Here is a 16,229-nt window from a genome sequence, read left to right as displayed (position 1 = left end):
GTTATCAAACAAACAGTCGTCGCACTCGCGACTTGGCACTGACGTCACTGTTGACGTGAAATTGTATATAATTTGTATATTTGGGAGCCAGTGTAAACACCATCAACAATGTCAGCCTGGAAATCCAACGCAGGATAACTCTTGCCAACAGGTGCTACTTCGGACTGAGTAGGCAATTGAGAAGTAAAGTCCGCTCTCGACGAACAAAAACCTAACTCTATAAGTCGCTCATAATTCCCGTCCTGCTAAAGGTGCAGAGGCTTGGACGATGACAGCAACCTATGAGTCGACGTTACGAGTTTTCGAGAGAAAGGTTCTGCGAAAGATGTATGGTCCTCTGCGCATTGGCCATAGCGAATATCGCATTCGATGGAACGATGAGCTGTATAAGATATACGACGACATTGACATAGTTCAGCGAATTAAAAGACAGCGGCTACGTTGGCTAGGTCATGTTGTCCGAATGGACGAAAACACTCCAGCTCTGAGAGTATTCGACGCTGTACCCGCCGGGGGAAGCAGAGCAAGAGGAACACCTCCACTCCGTTGGAAGGACCAGGTGGAGAAGGACCTGGCTACGCTTGGAATATCCAATTGTCGCCACTTAAGCGGTGTCTACGCCAGTTAAGAAGAAGATATTAAGTTAAATAATACATTTCTAAATTAGGTCGATTAATGAAAAGAATCAATAACTAGAAATTATGATTAAATTTAAAATTTTATTGTATTATAATATCACAATATTTTGGAAATATGTACTTCCCATCTTATATGTAAGGGTTCCAATTGCTCCCATCCTCTGGAAGCAAGTTGTTTGTGATAAGTAGGATAACATCAATAACCCACCATACTCCAACGCCACCAAGTGTCAATAGCTTTCCTACAGCTGTGCCTGTTTGGCCTAAACAAAATCTATCCATACCTAAGAACCCTAATAAAATACTATATATAAGTGTGGTCACAAAATAATGATCTGTGTAGCGCACACAGGGCACACCGTCCCGTAAAAATGTTCGTGGTCCATAACAATCAATATCGGAAAATACTGTGCACAGAACTTCTGTATGCTCCACTTCTTCATACGTAGATCCTCCAAAACGTAGGCATCCGTAACCTTTTACTGCCCTGGCTGTATTATTGTTATCATGGTCAATTGGATCTTTGCACTCCAAAAAGTCACGAGGCAAAAACGAACACATAACCATTGGTCCAAGTGGGTTGAAATCTGAGGATACTGCGGCTGAACCAGTTAAAGACGATGGAGACGTAATAGGCACAACCGATTGAACAGCTGTGGTTTGCATTTCTTTTTCACTGCGTGCATGGATGGCACTCACTACTCCCATATGTGAAATTAAATCCAAAGCAATTAATACAGTTAAGGGATTAAATAGGATGTGTTTACTGTGCGTTACCATAGTTTATTTTATGCCACAAATAACAATATTAAGTTTTACAATTTATTGACATTACTCCTTAAGCAGCAACTAATGATTTCCGCCCCGCCCTTCCGTAGTGACAACTTAGGTTTTGTTGTTCTCTCTTGAACCCATTTGAGCAATAATGCCAATGCTCAACTTGTATACATTGTTTTGCACACATCTAACTTTTCAGTTATAATTTTTCATATTGTAAAACATTCAAACTAGAATCCAATTATTAAAATGGTCTACCTAATTACAAATAATTGCATTTAGTGTAATTTCGAGCTAGTTTAAGAATACTTCAAGTTAATTTTTGAATACCACAAAATATCGAAACTGGCAATCCTGCTTATAAAAAGCAAACTCGTTTCAATTTACATTGAAACAGCAAAAATGCTCAAATTAGCATAACAACTACGTTGTCACTACGGAAGGGCGGAACGGAATCACTAGATGCAGCTTTACACTATCAGTTATAGAAAGGTTGTCATTGTCATCTGGAAAATGTTATTGTTAAGATGAAAATTGTTCAAGAAAATATTTCCAAAGAGTTTTATCTGATAATAAAAAACACAACTGTAGATTAATTCAAACATTTTTTTTCGGATTATGCTATACGGTTTAAATTTTTTCATCCCCAGTAAATTTCTTAGCGCTTCAAGTTATATAGTTTAGATAAAAAAAAGTGGCAAAATACAGTTAGCAATTGTAAAACAATAATTATTGCCACAGAAGATTAAGTTCATTGTTATTCTCAACTCAGCGTCTCACAACCATTGTACGATCTGTACGGTTGTATTCACATACAACAACGAAGCCTTCTCCCATGCGTTGAAAATGTCCACAAGAGAATCGGTTAGATTTGTCAATTCCGTCTTAAGAACCACATATTTCTGTTAAAATTAAGAGTTAGGTTTCTGCCGAGTTAAGAAAACTATCCGAAACACTTACATAATGGGTTGTCAAAAAAGTCTTGCGGTATTTTTATAGATTTTTTTTTATTGAAATTGAAATGAATTTTTGATGACTCATGCCCAGCCCTTGACCGATGCTACGGCTGCTTCTATGCCGGTTTCTTTCGACCAATTCAGCGATTTTATCGCAATTTTTATAGCATGACCCGATGCGACGAATAAAACTAGAACTACGGGTTTTCAGCGCCAACTAGCGAAAATTCCGCAGGACATTTTTGACAACCTAATATGTGGGATAGTATACATATTCCTTTTAACACATTAGCAGCCACCAAGAATGATAGAAAAGTTGTCATGCTCCTTGACGGGACGTAAATTTGAAGTTTTCTTGGTAGGCTAATATCTGCACAATAATTCCAATTTTCAAGGTTCTTTGATAATTTTTGCAGGTATTATGAAAAAAACTGCGAGGATAATATGGGTTTAACAAAAATTGGCTAGGCAGTCAGTCAATGTGTTAAAGGAACTATACACATAAGTATATTTTTTTTCTTTATTATTATATTTCACAATTGAAAACAAAATGCAAGTACTTTAAAAACTTACCTAACTGTTTGTTTTTACAGTTGTTTTTAAACTACCTAAAATACTTATTGCTTTGCATTTTTTATAAGTATGTATGTATATGGATGCTTTATCAAGCGATAGAAGACTGCTTGCATCGAGTCAGCCAGCTTTCCTATTATTGTGTGTTGAGGTAGATTCCTATGTATAATATTCCAATAATTAATTTCCAAAAGAACGATCAGTTACTGTCGATGCGGAAAAGAACGGGTTTCGTACAAAGATAAGCTTTCGCATTCGCTGCATTGCAGAATCTAGGCACTTTTGCTTTCGGGATGTGAATCCATCAATATCGTCGAGAAAATAGAGTGGATATTCTCGACTATACTTATTTTCATATAATATAATACTGAAAGTTAAGGTTTCCATAGTAAATAATCATTACTTTTAATTCATATAATTACACGAAGTGTTTTATTTATTTCCAAAACTATAAATAAATTAACTTAGCGTCTTACATTTAATGCCAAATTACACTATTGGTTATATAACTAAACAAAGAGCATATGTAAGCAACACTAACCAATGATTAATAAAATTTACTGTCGACCATACATTTAAATTGTCGGCAAAATCATTATCTTCGTCAGCTATAGATTCCATCATTGCACCTATGTATGCTAAATGGAAAATTGTCGCCAATGAAAATAAAATATTCGTCAGTTTTACTAATAGTGCGCCATCGCTTCGCCAACCTTTACTGGGGCAGTATTTAAAACGACATGGCTTTTGGCAAGCTTCTGTAGTAACACACGCATTAAAAGCGATAGAAATCTTTTTTCGTAGTTTGCTTTCTACAAAACCAAATATTGCCAGTGAAAATAACGCTAAGTATATTTTCAAATACTGGCCATGCAAAAGTGATGAAACTAAATATGTTACAAAAATTGCAACAAAATGACTTTTAAAACGTTTATAAATTCCCCGAAATATAAATTCTTTTAGAAATTTATGCATGGGTATATTCCATGCTCGTACCACTGAACTCAGTGACCTAGGGAATTCGATATGTATAGGCTGTGTGACCATGTAACCCAACCACTTATTCGGTTTATCGTCCTTATCAAGACACAGACCACCAGCGGTAATGGAAGCTTGCGACAAAAAACTGACGAAGTAATGGCTACAGCGAACCGCAAATGCATCACGAAATATTCGTACCCAAATTAGCGGAGGATCTGAAATCAAATATGGTACAATGCAATTCGACAAATTGATAAAACCAAGCGAAAGCAAACAGCAAAAGCCGCACCACATCACTCTTCGCATACGAAATTGATGTATTGGATTCAAGCGAATGCTATACAAATAAGAACTGTATGGAACCCATGGGCCAACGATTAAATTTGCAGGCGTAAAAATATAACCAAAAAAGGAAAATACATTAGGAACAATTATAACGCGCTGATTTTTCAATACTGTTTGCTCCATTTCGAAAGCTATAGATATAATCTTCATATTCACAACCATGATGGATCCCTTAATCATTTGCCAAGCTATTTGATGTTTCCATATTTGCTCAGAGCAAAGCTGTGTCAAAATTGTACATATTACCATAATGACACCAATATTTTTTCTAAAAGGTGAAAACAAATTTACTAAATGAATAATCGAATACGAAATAATCGCAAAAAATATAATAAAAAACGAATTAGTGCCCACAGCTACAATTAACATACCGCATCCCGCTGATATAGAAATTAGATGTAAAAGCCACTCCTTTTTGTTTGGGAGGTAATAGCAAAATACAAATGCCATGCGGCATAAGAGACTAAAACCAATTAAAACTGCCATGTACCATATAATTTGCATAGTGGATGGTATAATGCAGCTTTCACAAATGTTTGCCCACGAATTAATTGACTGATTTTCCTCCAATATGGTATCATACTCCTCTTCGGCATAATCAAGTGGCTCATCATAGTTGTAATATGACAGGTACATATATTCAGATTTATTTTTACGAGCTTTAACGGAAATTACTTCGTCTATCTTTAAATCTATGGAAATTGAATTTTAATTTATATGTGTATTATATTACATTTCTAAATCTAAATAGCTATTACTATTTACTTTTCAATGGTTTGATCCTTTACGCACTTTTACCTCCTTTGCTACATATTCTTTGAATATTTACTACATGTATATAATATTTAAATACACACCAATACATATATATCCCAATGCCGGTCTCCATTTACGCATCTCTCATGGTTGCATTTTAATGAAATCGTAATGGCTGATTTACATAATACTTTTCTCGTTATGCTAGACAGATAAAAAATAACGTCAGAATGAACGCTTTCAGCTTCTGTGATTCCCTCTGTTATTTAATATTTTATTTTGTGTTTGTTATGTAATCGTACTCATAAAAGCGAGTATATGAACATACATTTTTATTTACATTATTATTACACTGCAATAATTTAAAATTCTTAAAATGAAAATTAAATGATTAATATACATAAAATCCTTACCTCCTTTTGGTGTAAAAATTTAAACAGAAATTTTGATAAAAATATACTTATTCAATTAGGAGCGGGGAAAATGATTGTTTTATATGTTATTTAGCACAAAGAAGCCTGTTTTAATTTTTTTAGTACAACTTAACATCATGATTATATTACGTGGCATCTCTTTCCAACTGTCAATGGCCGCTGTTGAAATACAAGAAAAATACAGAGAAACATAAAATTGTAATTTTATGAACACAATTTACTTTTTTTACTACACTTGCTGGAGTTTGGTGATAAACAAGCGAGCATTGGATTGATGCTACTCCTCGTATATAAAAACGGTCATTTAAAAAATTTTAATAGTGAAAAATTAGTGGCGCTCATTTGTGGTACAAAGATCCAAGAATTTGGATAGTTTTATACGATCAAATCAAATAAACCCAAGCAAGAATATACCACCTTTTAACAGTGGTGTTAATTGTCTACTATTCTACTATTTTGATTGAGGAATAATGGTACGTTAAAAAACTTGTTAATTCATAAAAACATATCAAGCGCCATTTAAAATGTTTTAAGCTAAAGGTTATGTTGATTCTCCAAAACTTTTTAACAGGAAATACAACAATTAGAAATACTTTGTAAGCAGCTGTATGAGGCCACCGATTCAGTGATACGATCAGATGCTGAAAAGGCTTTAGTAGCTTTCGTGAGTAGCCAAGATGCGCTTCCCAAATGTCAAATGTTATTAGAGCGCGCAGATTCTAGCTATGCACAGTTATTAGCTGCTACGACACTAACAAAATTAATACAAGGACTGAATTTGGAACAACGCATTGATATAAGGTTAAAAAAATTTTAATGTCCTTAAAAGATCATATTTATGAATATTGTATTTTTCTCTGCAGAAGCTATGTATTGAATTATTTGGCTAATCGTCCCAATTTACAACATTTTGTGGTACAAGCACTGGTTACACTTCTTGCAAAAATTACTAAATATGGTTGGTTCGACATGTATAAAAGCGAATTGATTTTTCAAAATCTTTTCGAAGATGTTAAGAAATTTTTACAGGTAAATACATTTATCAGTGTAAGAAATGAAAAATATGAACTTTAAATATTATTAATAATAATATACGATTTTTAGGGCTCTGTAGAACATTGCACAATCGGCGTTCAGATTTTATCGCAGCTTGTTCTAGAAATGAATTCAATAATTGAGGTTGATGTGAATTTGACTTTTTCGAAAAATAGAAAAATCGCAACATCGTTCCGCGATCAGCAACTTTATGACATTTTTTTACTATCCTGTTCTTTATTGGTCACAGCTCGTGACAACAGTAAAAATTTAAATTTTATGGATGAATCCCAACAAGCGTTCGTATAAAATTTTGTAATAATGCATTTTTAACAATGACAATAATTCATAAATATATTTCATATATCTGCAGACTTATATCACATGTTTTGCGATTAACGAAAAACTGCTTAAGCTTTGATTTTATTGGAAGTTCAACGGATGAATCGTCGGACGATATGAACAGTGTTCAAATACCAACATCTTGGCGACCAGCATTTTTGGATTCTAATACATTAAAGTTGTTTTTCGATCTTTATCAGATACTTCCTAATGGTTTAGCAAGCTATTCACTATCTTGCCTCGTACAAGTATGTTAAAAAAATTAAAATAGCTAATTTCACCTTCACTTATTTCTTTGAATAGATGACTTCAGTACGTCGGTCCCTTTTTAATAATTCAGAAAGGACAAAATTTCTTACTCATTTAGTAGAAGGAGTAAAAAATATTCTTATGAATCTACATGTAAGTTTTGTATGTAATGTATGCATTGATTTGCACTTTTTAATAATACAAACACATTACAGGGGCTTAGTGATCCCGATAACTATCATGAGTTTTGTCGGCTATTAGCTCGACTTAAGTCAAACTATCAATTAGGTGAACTTATAGCGGTTCCCTGTTATCCGGAAGCAATACAGTTGATTGCAAAATTTACAGTTCAATCGCTACAGGTTCGTAATTATTAATTTTATATTAATATTTGTTATTATAATTATAGTTAGAAGCTCTAAAATTACTGTTTGTTTTTTTAGATGTGGCAGTTTGCACCCAACAGTGTACATTATCTGCTCACGTTGTGGCAAAGAATGGTAGCATCTGTACCGTACGTTAAATCTCCTGAACCACATTTATTAGGAACATATACTCCTGAGGTGACAAAGGCTTATATTGAGTCACGTCTAGATGCTGTTCCAGTTATTGTTCGTGATAATATGGAGGATCCTTTGGATGATTTGTGTATGGTTCAACAACAATTAGAGCAATTGTCTGTGATTGAACGTTGTGAATATGACAAAACTTGCACTCTACTTGTTCAGCATTTTGACCAAAAGGCTAGAGAGTATGAGAATTTGCTACAGACGCCGAACGCCAATCCCATGGATATCACAGTTCATGAACTGCAATTGACATGGCTAGTTTATATTATTGGTTCAGCAATTGTTGGTCGCCTCACAGTTAATTCTAATGATGACCATGATACAATGGATGCGGAATTAGTGATAAGAGTATGTACGCGTTGCATTTTGTACAGAAAGGTTTTACGAGGAACTAATTTCAGGTTTTACAATTAATGAGTTTAACGGACGCGCGTTTGCCACAAGCAGGCTGTGAGAAACTCGAACTGGCCGTTTTAAGTTTTTTGGAACAAGTACGCAAAATGCACATCACTGAACAAACACAAAAAGCAAATGTTTACAAACGACTGAGTGAAGTCTTTGGTTTAAATGATGAACAAATGCTCTTAAGTTTTATTAATCGCAAAATGTGGGTAAAATATACTAACATGTATAAATCTGTTAAATCCGATAGGGCAACATCATTAAATTGATTTAGGTCTTTAATATAGAACGTCGTAAAGTGCAGTGATCTTTGATTAATATTTCAAAAAGATCTATCTGTTTTATATTTAAGCTATCTATTCAAAACAAAAAGTTACTAATACATTAATATTATCGTTACTAAAAATATAAAAAACAGAAATTAAGTCAGTTTAGTGTGGTTGACACCTCGTTTTAAGGAAATATCCTAATTGTTTATGTAATGAATTTGTAGATTATTTCCGTGACCCTTCGTTTTAAAATTCACAGCCCTTCAACTATTGACAAATAAGAAAAACAGTTAATTTCGGTTGCACCGGAGCTATAATACCTTTCACAAATACAAGTTTCCATAGAAAAAATAGATTTTTATCGATCAGTTAGTATGGCAGCTATATACTATAGTAGTCCGATTTGAACAACTTCTTCGGAGATTACACCTTTGCTCTAAACAGTCCTTTTCAGGATATATAATAAGGGGGGAAATATGAATATAGATTTATAATTAAAAAGAGACAATTTCCAACTTGCATTGCAGTATAACTAATCTTAAGTTCTGGGGCCACTCTGAACAAATCATAACTAAGACACTAATGTTGCTTTCGGACCTGTCAGTGCATTTTAACTCTGTTAGAAAACTAGCAAAACTGGAGGAGGTGCAATTCATGTTAACCCACCACACGGTCAGTAGATGAGTCATTTATATTATGCAAGATTTTCTTATAACATTCATTTAAACATTTGCTAGAGTGAACATTTTCCATTTTTGGGCACCAATTCATCTTTATCGGAAATGCGTTGTCGCACAATGTTCTACACGTCGCTTGGGCGTTTGCTTATGTTCGACTTAGGAGAAGACGAGGAACGTTTCTACAACTTTTTAACGCCTCTAACAAGTAATTGTAAAATAATATATTTATTAACTAATGATTTAGTATGATGATGAATCTAGTTGAAAACTTTATCGCATTTAACACATATTTCGCATAAATATATTCTAATTAACATGCATTTGCGTTATAAAAAATTTACAGATCAGTTTGAGTCCCTGGGCACAGTGTTAATGGATTCTAATAGTTTTCCCAACGAGGAAGCTAAGAAGGCAATTATTGGTTTGGCTCGAGATTTGCGTGGCCTAGCTCAACCTTTAAATGCACGTATACCATACACAATGCTTTTTGAATGGCTGTAAGTATCTTATTTAAAGTATTCAAGTGTTTCAGTATCACCCTATTCAAATTGTAATGAGAAAATGTTAATAATATTTGTTTCCCTTTCTTTAAAGTTATTACGCGGACTACTTGCCTATCTTAATACGCGCGGTAGAGTTGTGGGCCCATGACCCAGCCGTTACAACTCCAGTACTGAAGTTGTTCGCCGAGCTTGTGCATTGCCGCACTCAACGTCTGCAAGGCAATGTATCCAGTCCAATGGGAATTTTGTTGTTCCGGGAAGCGTCAAAATTAATTTGCATTTACGGCAATCGAATATTGCATCTAGATGTCCCTCGAGATCAACAGTATCCGATGCGTTTAAAAGGCATTTCAATTTGTTTTTTAATTCTTAAAAATGCCTTAGGTGGTAATTATGTAAATTTTGGCGTATTTAAACTATACGGTGATGACACACTTGATAATGTCCTGAATATTGCTGCGAAGCTTATTATGTCTATACAGCAAAACGATTTATTGGTTGGTATTATTAGTATTTATACATTAAACATTTTATTCGACGGTATTAATTACGTTTAGGAATACCCAAAATTGTCTTCGGCATATTATGGTCTGCTTAACTGTTTGTCACAGGACCATATAACATTTTTGGCAGGCTTGGAACCGCGAGCATTTGTTTATATATTAGAAAGTCTTTCAAAAGGTCTTTCTGCTTTAGGTAAGAAAAACTATAAACAGAATTATTTAAAATTATTTGTAATATTTATTTTGTACAAATCAGATTCAACAATTTATATTAGCTGTTGTTCCATATTAGACAGTATCGTATCATATATATTTAAACAATTGCAATTAAAAGGTACGTATGAGTTTTGGTTTCAAATAAGAATTTCTAAAATGTATTTGTTTCCAAAAATATGTATCGTATGTTTTTAGTTTCAACATTCCCAAACAAGAAGTTACGAAATATTACTCCCGAAAATGTACAGTTCCTTGAGGTACTTGCTAATCTCAGTTACCAAATTATTTTAGATTCTTATAAAATGTAAACTGTCTTCAGGTAGTGGAGATGAACTCAGATTTATTGCAAAACATGATGTCCACATTGTTGAATAACGTCATGGCAGAAGATTGTAGGAATCAGTGGTCGATGTCACGCCCTCTTTTAGTACTCATTCTCCTATATGAAGACTATTTTAGGTACGTGCCATTCATCTAGTACGCGTATTAATCGCTATGGCTTAAGTAAATTTTATTACAGATCCTTAAAAGATAACATAATCCGTTCGCAACCTTTGGATAAACAACAAACAATGGCACAGTGGTTTGATGATCTCATGGTCGGGATAGAACGCAACGTTTCTAGCAAAAATAAAGAGAAGTATGTGATTTGTATGTATATTAATTATAGTATATATTGATATTAATTTGTTCGAATTTTAGATTTACGCAAAATCTCTCTTCTTTCCGTCGTGACGTTGTTAATTTACCAAAATCATCAAGTTATAATACAGGTTCGTATTAAAAATTTTTAACTAACCTAATCCGCGCAATTAGGAAAACTTGCCACAAAGTTTTTGATAGCTGTAGAGGGGCATATATTATTTATGTATCTATTTAACTACATTTTTGTTTGAATTTAGTGACCCTTACGCAGTGTAGTCTTTTTTTTTAATTCTTAAGTTTAATAATATTAAGGTGATATTTTCTCATCTATAGCTTCAATTTTAAGGAAACGGAAAGTAGTTACATGTATATCGTTTATAAAATATCTATCGAGGCTAAATTGGTATAAATTTCGATACTATCGTATAACTAAATCTAAAGAAATACCAAGCCAACGGTTTGCAGCCAACGGAAAATATTTTCCTAGTTCTTTCGATATATGTAAGCTTTTAAGTTGAATTATGGTTACTTAATAAGAAAAAAATATCTTTCTGAATAGTCAACAAGGTATTGTTGTTAGATCTGAGCAATCTATACCAAAATGCCTTGGACAATAATCTATACCAAAGATATCATGTCGAATGATAAAGTTTTCCGTACAAGAAATTAATTTTTATGACAGATTTATTTTATAATAATCCGATATCAGGGGATCCGACAAATGAACAGGTTCTTAGAGATAAAAAAAACACGTGCACAATGTGAGAACGATATCTCAAATACTAAGAGATTTTATTGTGGCAAGCTTTCACTTGAACTTACATGAGAAGAGTGGTTGTGCTTCAACTGTATCATAAGGATGCTTAAAAGTAGACAGTGCCTTGTTTAAAGCCCAACAGCTAAATTTGAAAAGAAACTCGTTCAAACTTCTCGCAATATCTTCTCGCATATAAATAACACACGACTAAACAACTTTTTTTGATTATCCATGATCTCAAAAATCTTCAAAGTCTCATCAATTTTTGGTAGATTGTGCAAATTGTCTCTTTAACGTATAACCATTTATGAAAATTACAAAAAGTGCAATAATTTTGCATACTTTGAGGATGGACAAAAGTTAGTGCCACAACAAATTCTCAAACGTCATATACTTTGCAGACTTTATATCAATCCTGTTTAGTAAGCTAATGAAACCATTTTATATGTTTGCGTTCTTGATTTTGATATTTTGTTTATTGCTGATATGCTTATGTAAGAATCATATTGTATGTTAGATTGATATTACAGTCATGAATGAAATAGTTGCATATCTGCAGTTCGACAGTCGTTTTTTGTGTCATACTGCCTTAAAAAGAAATATATTTTAAGGCATTCGTATTTTAATTTTATTTATATTAATTAGCAATAATTGACATTTGTCAATTAACTTGCCTTTCCCCAAAAGAGGGAGTTACGGAGCGTAAGGTAACTGTGTACTCACTCTAAAAAATTCTTTATATATATATACATATATGTATGTACATACATACGAGAACGCATCAATTCACAGTCCTACAATTCACGTATTTATTTATTTATTATTTATTTCAGTTAATGTTATCAGTTCAGTTAGCGATATCAATGATTTTTTGCTCAACGAGCTCGAGAAAGAGTACATGAGAGATGATGACTAAATATTTTCCAGGACCTTTGGGAGGGTAAATTTAAATCACATGCTTATTAACGGTTGTAAGGACTAACAATGCCTTTTTGTTGCCCAATAACTATTAAGTTCATGTTTTTCACATAGTATTATTATAAAATAAGGCTTATTGTTGTTTGAAAATGCTATATTTTTACCAATAATATTTCTGTGCAAACAAAACAACCGCTAATGTCATGTTAGGTTAAAATTTAGTTACAAATTTGTTAAGTTCTTTTTATTAGAATAAATAACGGCAATTGAATCGAAACAAATACATAGATTTTCAAAACATGGGATAAAAACAAAAAATTACAAGTAAAAATCAATAAACAAAAAGTTTTTCAAAAACGATATTTGAATTTATTTATAAATCTGAAGGATGTGGAAACATTCAAAGTGGAGAATTGTAATACTGCACTAATATCAATATTCATCATCAAGATGAAAAGGAGAAGTGCCTTCATGATATAAAATAGATATGAATAGAAATAAAAGTAAAGATAAAAAGGAAAAGAGGATAGGTTATGATGAATAAATAGGTTAGGAATAAAAGTCAATTATTTGGAATCACGAATGGAAATCAAAGTATACAAAGAATACATATAAGAGTATTTCTAAGCCTTTTTAATGAACTTAGGTGATCATAAATCTGTGATAAGTGTTAAGGCTTATATTAGAGAAAATACAAACAAATAAACTGTAAAAATATATTTACACTAATACCGAATATCTGCCAAGAGCAAATATTATATACATACTACTATATACAATGTATAAAGAAAACTAATTGATTTTGTTTCCATTTATTTATTTTTAGATAATGCGTACCAAGTATATTCTGAGACCAATTATTCAGTTTCAGTATAATAATTGTTGGAAGGAAAACATCTTGTTGACACATTTATTGTCCTGCATTTTTTGAGTTAATTTCGATTGGATAAAAACTTATTTATACATATTTAAAATAGAATATAATAAGGAGAAATCATAAGGAATATATTAATATTAATACATTATTTTGCTGCAACCGCGTGTGCAGTATAGTAGGTGTATTGTAACTGATGAAAGGGCTTTAATAGTGGCACTGATAAATGGCTGACTGTTTGCGATGACTCGATTTTATTTTGCTAACAAAAAAGTTTGTAATATGTTACACGTAACTTGATTATTTTGTACGTGTACAAAGTTAAATTTTAATAAACACAATCTATGTAAATAATGATTTTATTGCTGTGTGCTGCTTTTTAGGTAGAAAATTGATAAATGTTTTTGGTAAACGTATAGTTTCGTTCCCGTAACGAAGGATGAAATTATTATTTTTGTTTTTGTAATCGACTAATTTTTATGCGAAGATGACAAATAAGCATTAAAAATTATAATGCGAGCTAACAACAGTGCGCCAGTCGTTGCTTCTTTTCGCTACGTGGCGCCAATTCCTTCCTCTGCTTCCCCCGGCGGGTACTGCGTCATTCGGAAAACATGACCTAGCCAGCGTAGGCACTGTCTGTTGGACCGATCACGGTTTATTTATATATGTTTAACAGTGGTGGCCATAACATATGCAATTAATACATTATTTTAGAAAAAGCATATATGTATGTATGTACATACATATATCTTACCATTAAACTATGCAGACTGTTGACTGAACATGAAATTGTTATATTTTAGTAGTTTTATTTAACGTTTGCGTGGGTGCTCACATACCATAAAAAGTGCCGTTATTGCCTAAAACATACATACAGCTATGGACAGAGATTTAGCGAACTTGCATTCATAATTAGAAATATTACCGTTACTTTTAAGAGAGCGATATTTCCATGAATTTGTTATTAGTAGATCAATACTGCTTCTGTCGCCTCTATAAATGCGTGGAAAATAACCGTTATCATTTCCCCTCAGATACCGTTAATTTGTTCTTGTTAAATTTCGTCATAAATTTGTTGGACAATGATTTAGCGCACTCATAGTTTTCGGTCATTAGTTGTGTTTGGTCCAACAAAGAATTAATCTCAGTTGTGAACTTGTATTCAATAGTTTTAGAAATACTGTTCGATTGAAAAAAGAAAAAAATATTTGGGACCTTTACAAAGAAAAATGGTGTACAATGCCATCAAAAATGTTAAGAGTGTTCCAAATTTGTTAAAACAAAACAAAGTTCGTTCCCCTTCGCAAAACAACCCCCCGCTAGGATAAAATAATTCTTAGAAAGTGTAAAGCTGATCCTTTCAAATCCTCACGCGCGATTATGGTCGAAGTCAATGCAGAATTGGACTTAAACGTGTCAAGTAGACTAGTACGAAGACGGTTAAATGAAAAAAATTTGTATGGACGTGTGAGCAGAAAAAAACCGTTATTGTCGAAAAAAAATATTAAAGCGTGTTTGTTATTCGCTCATAGCCATAGATCAAAAGATTTAAATTTTTGGAAAAGGATACTTTTTACGGACGAAACTAAAATAAACCGGATTGGTCCTGATGGTAAAACATTTGTACATCGCGGAAAAAACCAAGAAGTCAATCCAAGGTACAGCAAAAAACCGTAAAGCATGGGGGAGGAAATTTAAAAGTATGGGGGTCGTTTTCATGGCGTGGAGTTGGACCCCTAGTAAAGATAGAAGGGAATATGGATAAATTTGCATACCTTAATATACTGAGGAATACAATGGAGCCATCCATAATCCTATGATATTATGCCTGTAAACTGAATCTTTATGCACGGCAACGATCCCAAGCATACAGCGAATGTGGTAGAAAACTGGCTTGCACAAGAAAAAATTCCACTTCTCGATTGGCCAGCGCAAAGTCCTGATCTCAACAAGATCGAGAACTTGTGGAATGATGTCAAATGATGTTGGGCAAAGAAAATTTAAAAATTGCGACGAGCTTTGGGCAGGAGTACAGGAAGCGTGGAACGAATGATAACGAATAACAGTTATTCCACTAAGTATTAACCAAGTTAGATATAATATCAGAGAAATTTCACACCACGTGTTAATAATATTTATTTTTCCTTATTGATCTTTTAAAGTGCGCTAAATACTTGTCCAAGGCAATTTTGACTTAATAATGTAAACTGAACAAAACGTTGCATTTTTATTATAGAAAACTAAAAAATTTTTTACAACTTTAGTTTTTAGTGAGGTAATAAATAGTTTTTTTTAGATTATAACGATTCTACTTTCCTTAAATATGACATTATTAAGCTAAATCGCTAAATCTCTGTCCATAGCTGTATGTTGAACAAAGACTCTAAAGGACAAATCGAAGTTTGTTATATGTATATGGCCAAAAGCGGTTGTTAATATGTAAGGCGTTCACCCAATGCCGAATACCAGCCGAAATATGTATATACTAAAAACGGTAAAACTCGGAGGTGTAAGTATTATGGTTTGGTCGTGCCTTTCTTAGCAAGGTGTGGGCCACATTTATGGTTGCAAGGAAGCATTAATGGTCACCCCTATGTCAAAATAATTCAGTACACCATGCTGCCGTATGTAAACCATCATCGATAATGCAACTATAGGAGGCTGAGAGCGAATGGGATACTATTTTCTCAATGCCCCGACGCAGTGATGTAATATTAAAAAAATTAGATCATGCAACTAAATACGAAATTGAATTATTTTATTAAATTTGAAAAGAAAAATAAAATACAGTTTTATTTTGTCGA

At 33.1% G+C, this 16,229-nt stretch overlaps 3 protein-coding genes across 6 annotated transcripts; 1 reads left to right on the top strand and 2 right to left on the bottom strand.

Annotated features, from left to right (window-relative positions):
* Window positions 1–699: 699 nt before the first annotated feature.
* Window positions 700–2,415, bottom strand: LOC120775770 (TM2 domain-containing protein CG11103). Its single transcript, XM_040106103.1, has 2 exons — window positions 2,376–2,415; window positions 700–2,317 (listed from the first exon to the last, which is right to left on the bottom strand). Exon 2 carries the CDS (start codon window positions 1,416–1,418, stop codon window positions 768–770), a length of 651 nt encoding a protein of 216 aa, XP_039962037.1. The 5' UTR covers window positions 1,419–2,317; window positions 2,376–2,415; the 3' UTR covers window positions 700–767.
* Window positions 2,416–2,991: 576 nt separating this feature from the next.
* LOC120773908 (protein-serine O-palmitoleoyltransferase porcupine) lies at window positions 2,992–5,134 on the bottom strand. Of its 2 annotated transcripts, none has more exons than XM_040103091.1 (2): window positions 5,036–5,134; window positions 2,992–4,962 (listed from the first exon to the last, which is right to left on the bottom strand). In XM_040103091.1, exon 2 carries the CDS (start codon window positions 4,904–4,906, stop codon window positions 3,446–3,448), a length of 1,461 nt encoding a protein of 486 aa, XP_039959025.1. In that variant the 5' UTR covers window positions 4,907–4,962; window positions 5,036–5,134; the 3' UTR covers window positions 2,992–3,445. The 2 variants fall into 2 exon arrangements, with proteins under 2 accessions (XP_039959025.1, XP_039959026.1); XM_040103092.1 differs by having other exon boundaries at window positions 5,029–5,097.
* Window positions 5,135–5,610: 476 nt separating this feature from the next.
* LOC120773906 (ran-binding protein 16) lies at window positions 5,611–13,779 on the top strand. Of its 3 annotated transcripts, XM_040103088.1 has the most exons (21): window positions 5,611–5,933; window positions 6,032–6,261; window positions 6,324–6,489; window positions 6,565–6,794; window positions 6,869–7,085; window positions 7,141–7,239; window positions 7,302–7,448; window positions 7,530–8,003; window positions 8,057–8,262; window positions 8,854–8,998; window positions 9,064–9,211; window positions 9,350–9,503; window positions 9,601–10,006; window positions 10,067–10,205; window positions 10,269–10,346; window positions 10,424–10,485; window positions 10,548–10,687; window positions 10,749–10,868; window positions 10,931–11,001; window positions 12,464–12,570; window positions 13,375–13,779. In XM_040103088.1, exons 1-20 carry the CDS (start codon window positions 5,931–5,933, stop codon window positions 12,544–12,546), a joined length of 3,318 nt encoding a protein of 1,105 aa, XP_039959022.1. In that variant the 5' UTR covers window positions 5,611–5,930; the 3' UTR covers window positions 12,547–12,570; window positions 13,375–13,779. The 3 variants fall into 3 exon arrangements, with proteins under 3 accessions (XP_039959022.1, XP_039959023.1, XP_039959024.1); XM_040103089.1 differs by lacking the exon at window positions 12,464–12,570; XM_040103090.1 differs by lacking the exons at window positions 5,611–5,933; window positions 6,032–6,261; window positions 6,324–6,489; window positions 13,375–13,779 and having other exon boundaries at window positions 6,686–6,810; window positions 12,464–13,312.
* Window positions 13,780–16,229: the final 2,450 nt, after the last annotated feature.

Source organism: Bactrocera tryoni, chromosome 4, assembly GCF_016617805.1.
Source record: "Bactrocera tryoni isolate S06 chromosome 4, CSIRO_BtryS06_freeze2, whole genome shotgun sequence".
NCBI classification, from domain to species: Eukaryota; Metazoa; Arthropoda; class Insecta; order Diptera; family Tephritidae; genus Bactrocera; species Bactrocera tryoni.
Note: the sequence above shows the minus strand (reverse complement) of the source record. Positions and strands in the feature narration are given on the sequence as shown.

Coding starts and splice junctions, on each gene's coding strand:
- LOC120775770 (XM_040106103.1), bottom strand. CDS start 1,418: ATGGTAACGCACAGTAAACACATCCTATTTAATCCCTTAACTGTATTA.
- LOC120773908 (XM_040103091.1), bottom strand. CDS start 4,906: ATGTACCTGTCATATTACAACTATGATGAGCCACTTGATTATGCCGAA.
- LOC120773906 (XM_040103088.1), top strand. Junction 6,490..6,564: donor ATGTTAAGAAATTTTTACAG/GTAAATACATTT, acceptor TACGATTTTTAG/GGCTCTGTAGAACATTGCAC. Junction 10,869..10,930: donor TCTAGCAAAAATAAAGAGAA/GTATGTGATTTG, acceptor TTCGAATTTTAG/ATTTACGCAAAATCTCTCTT.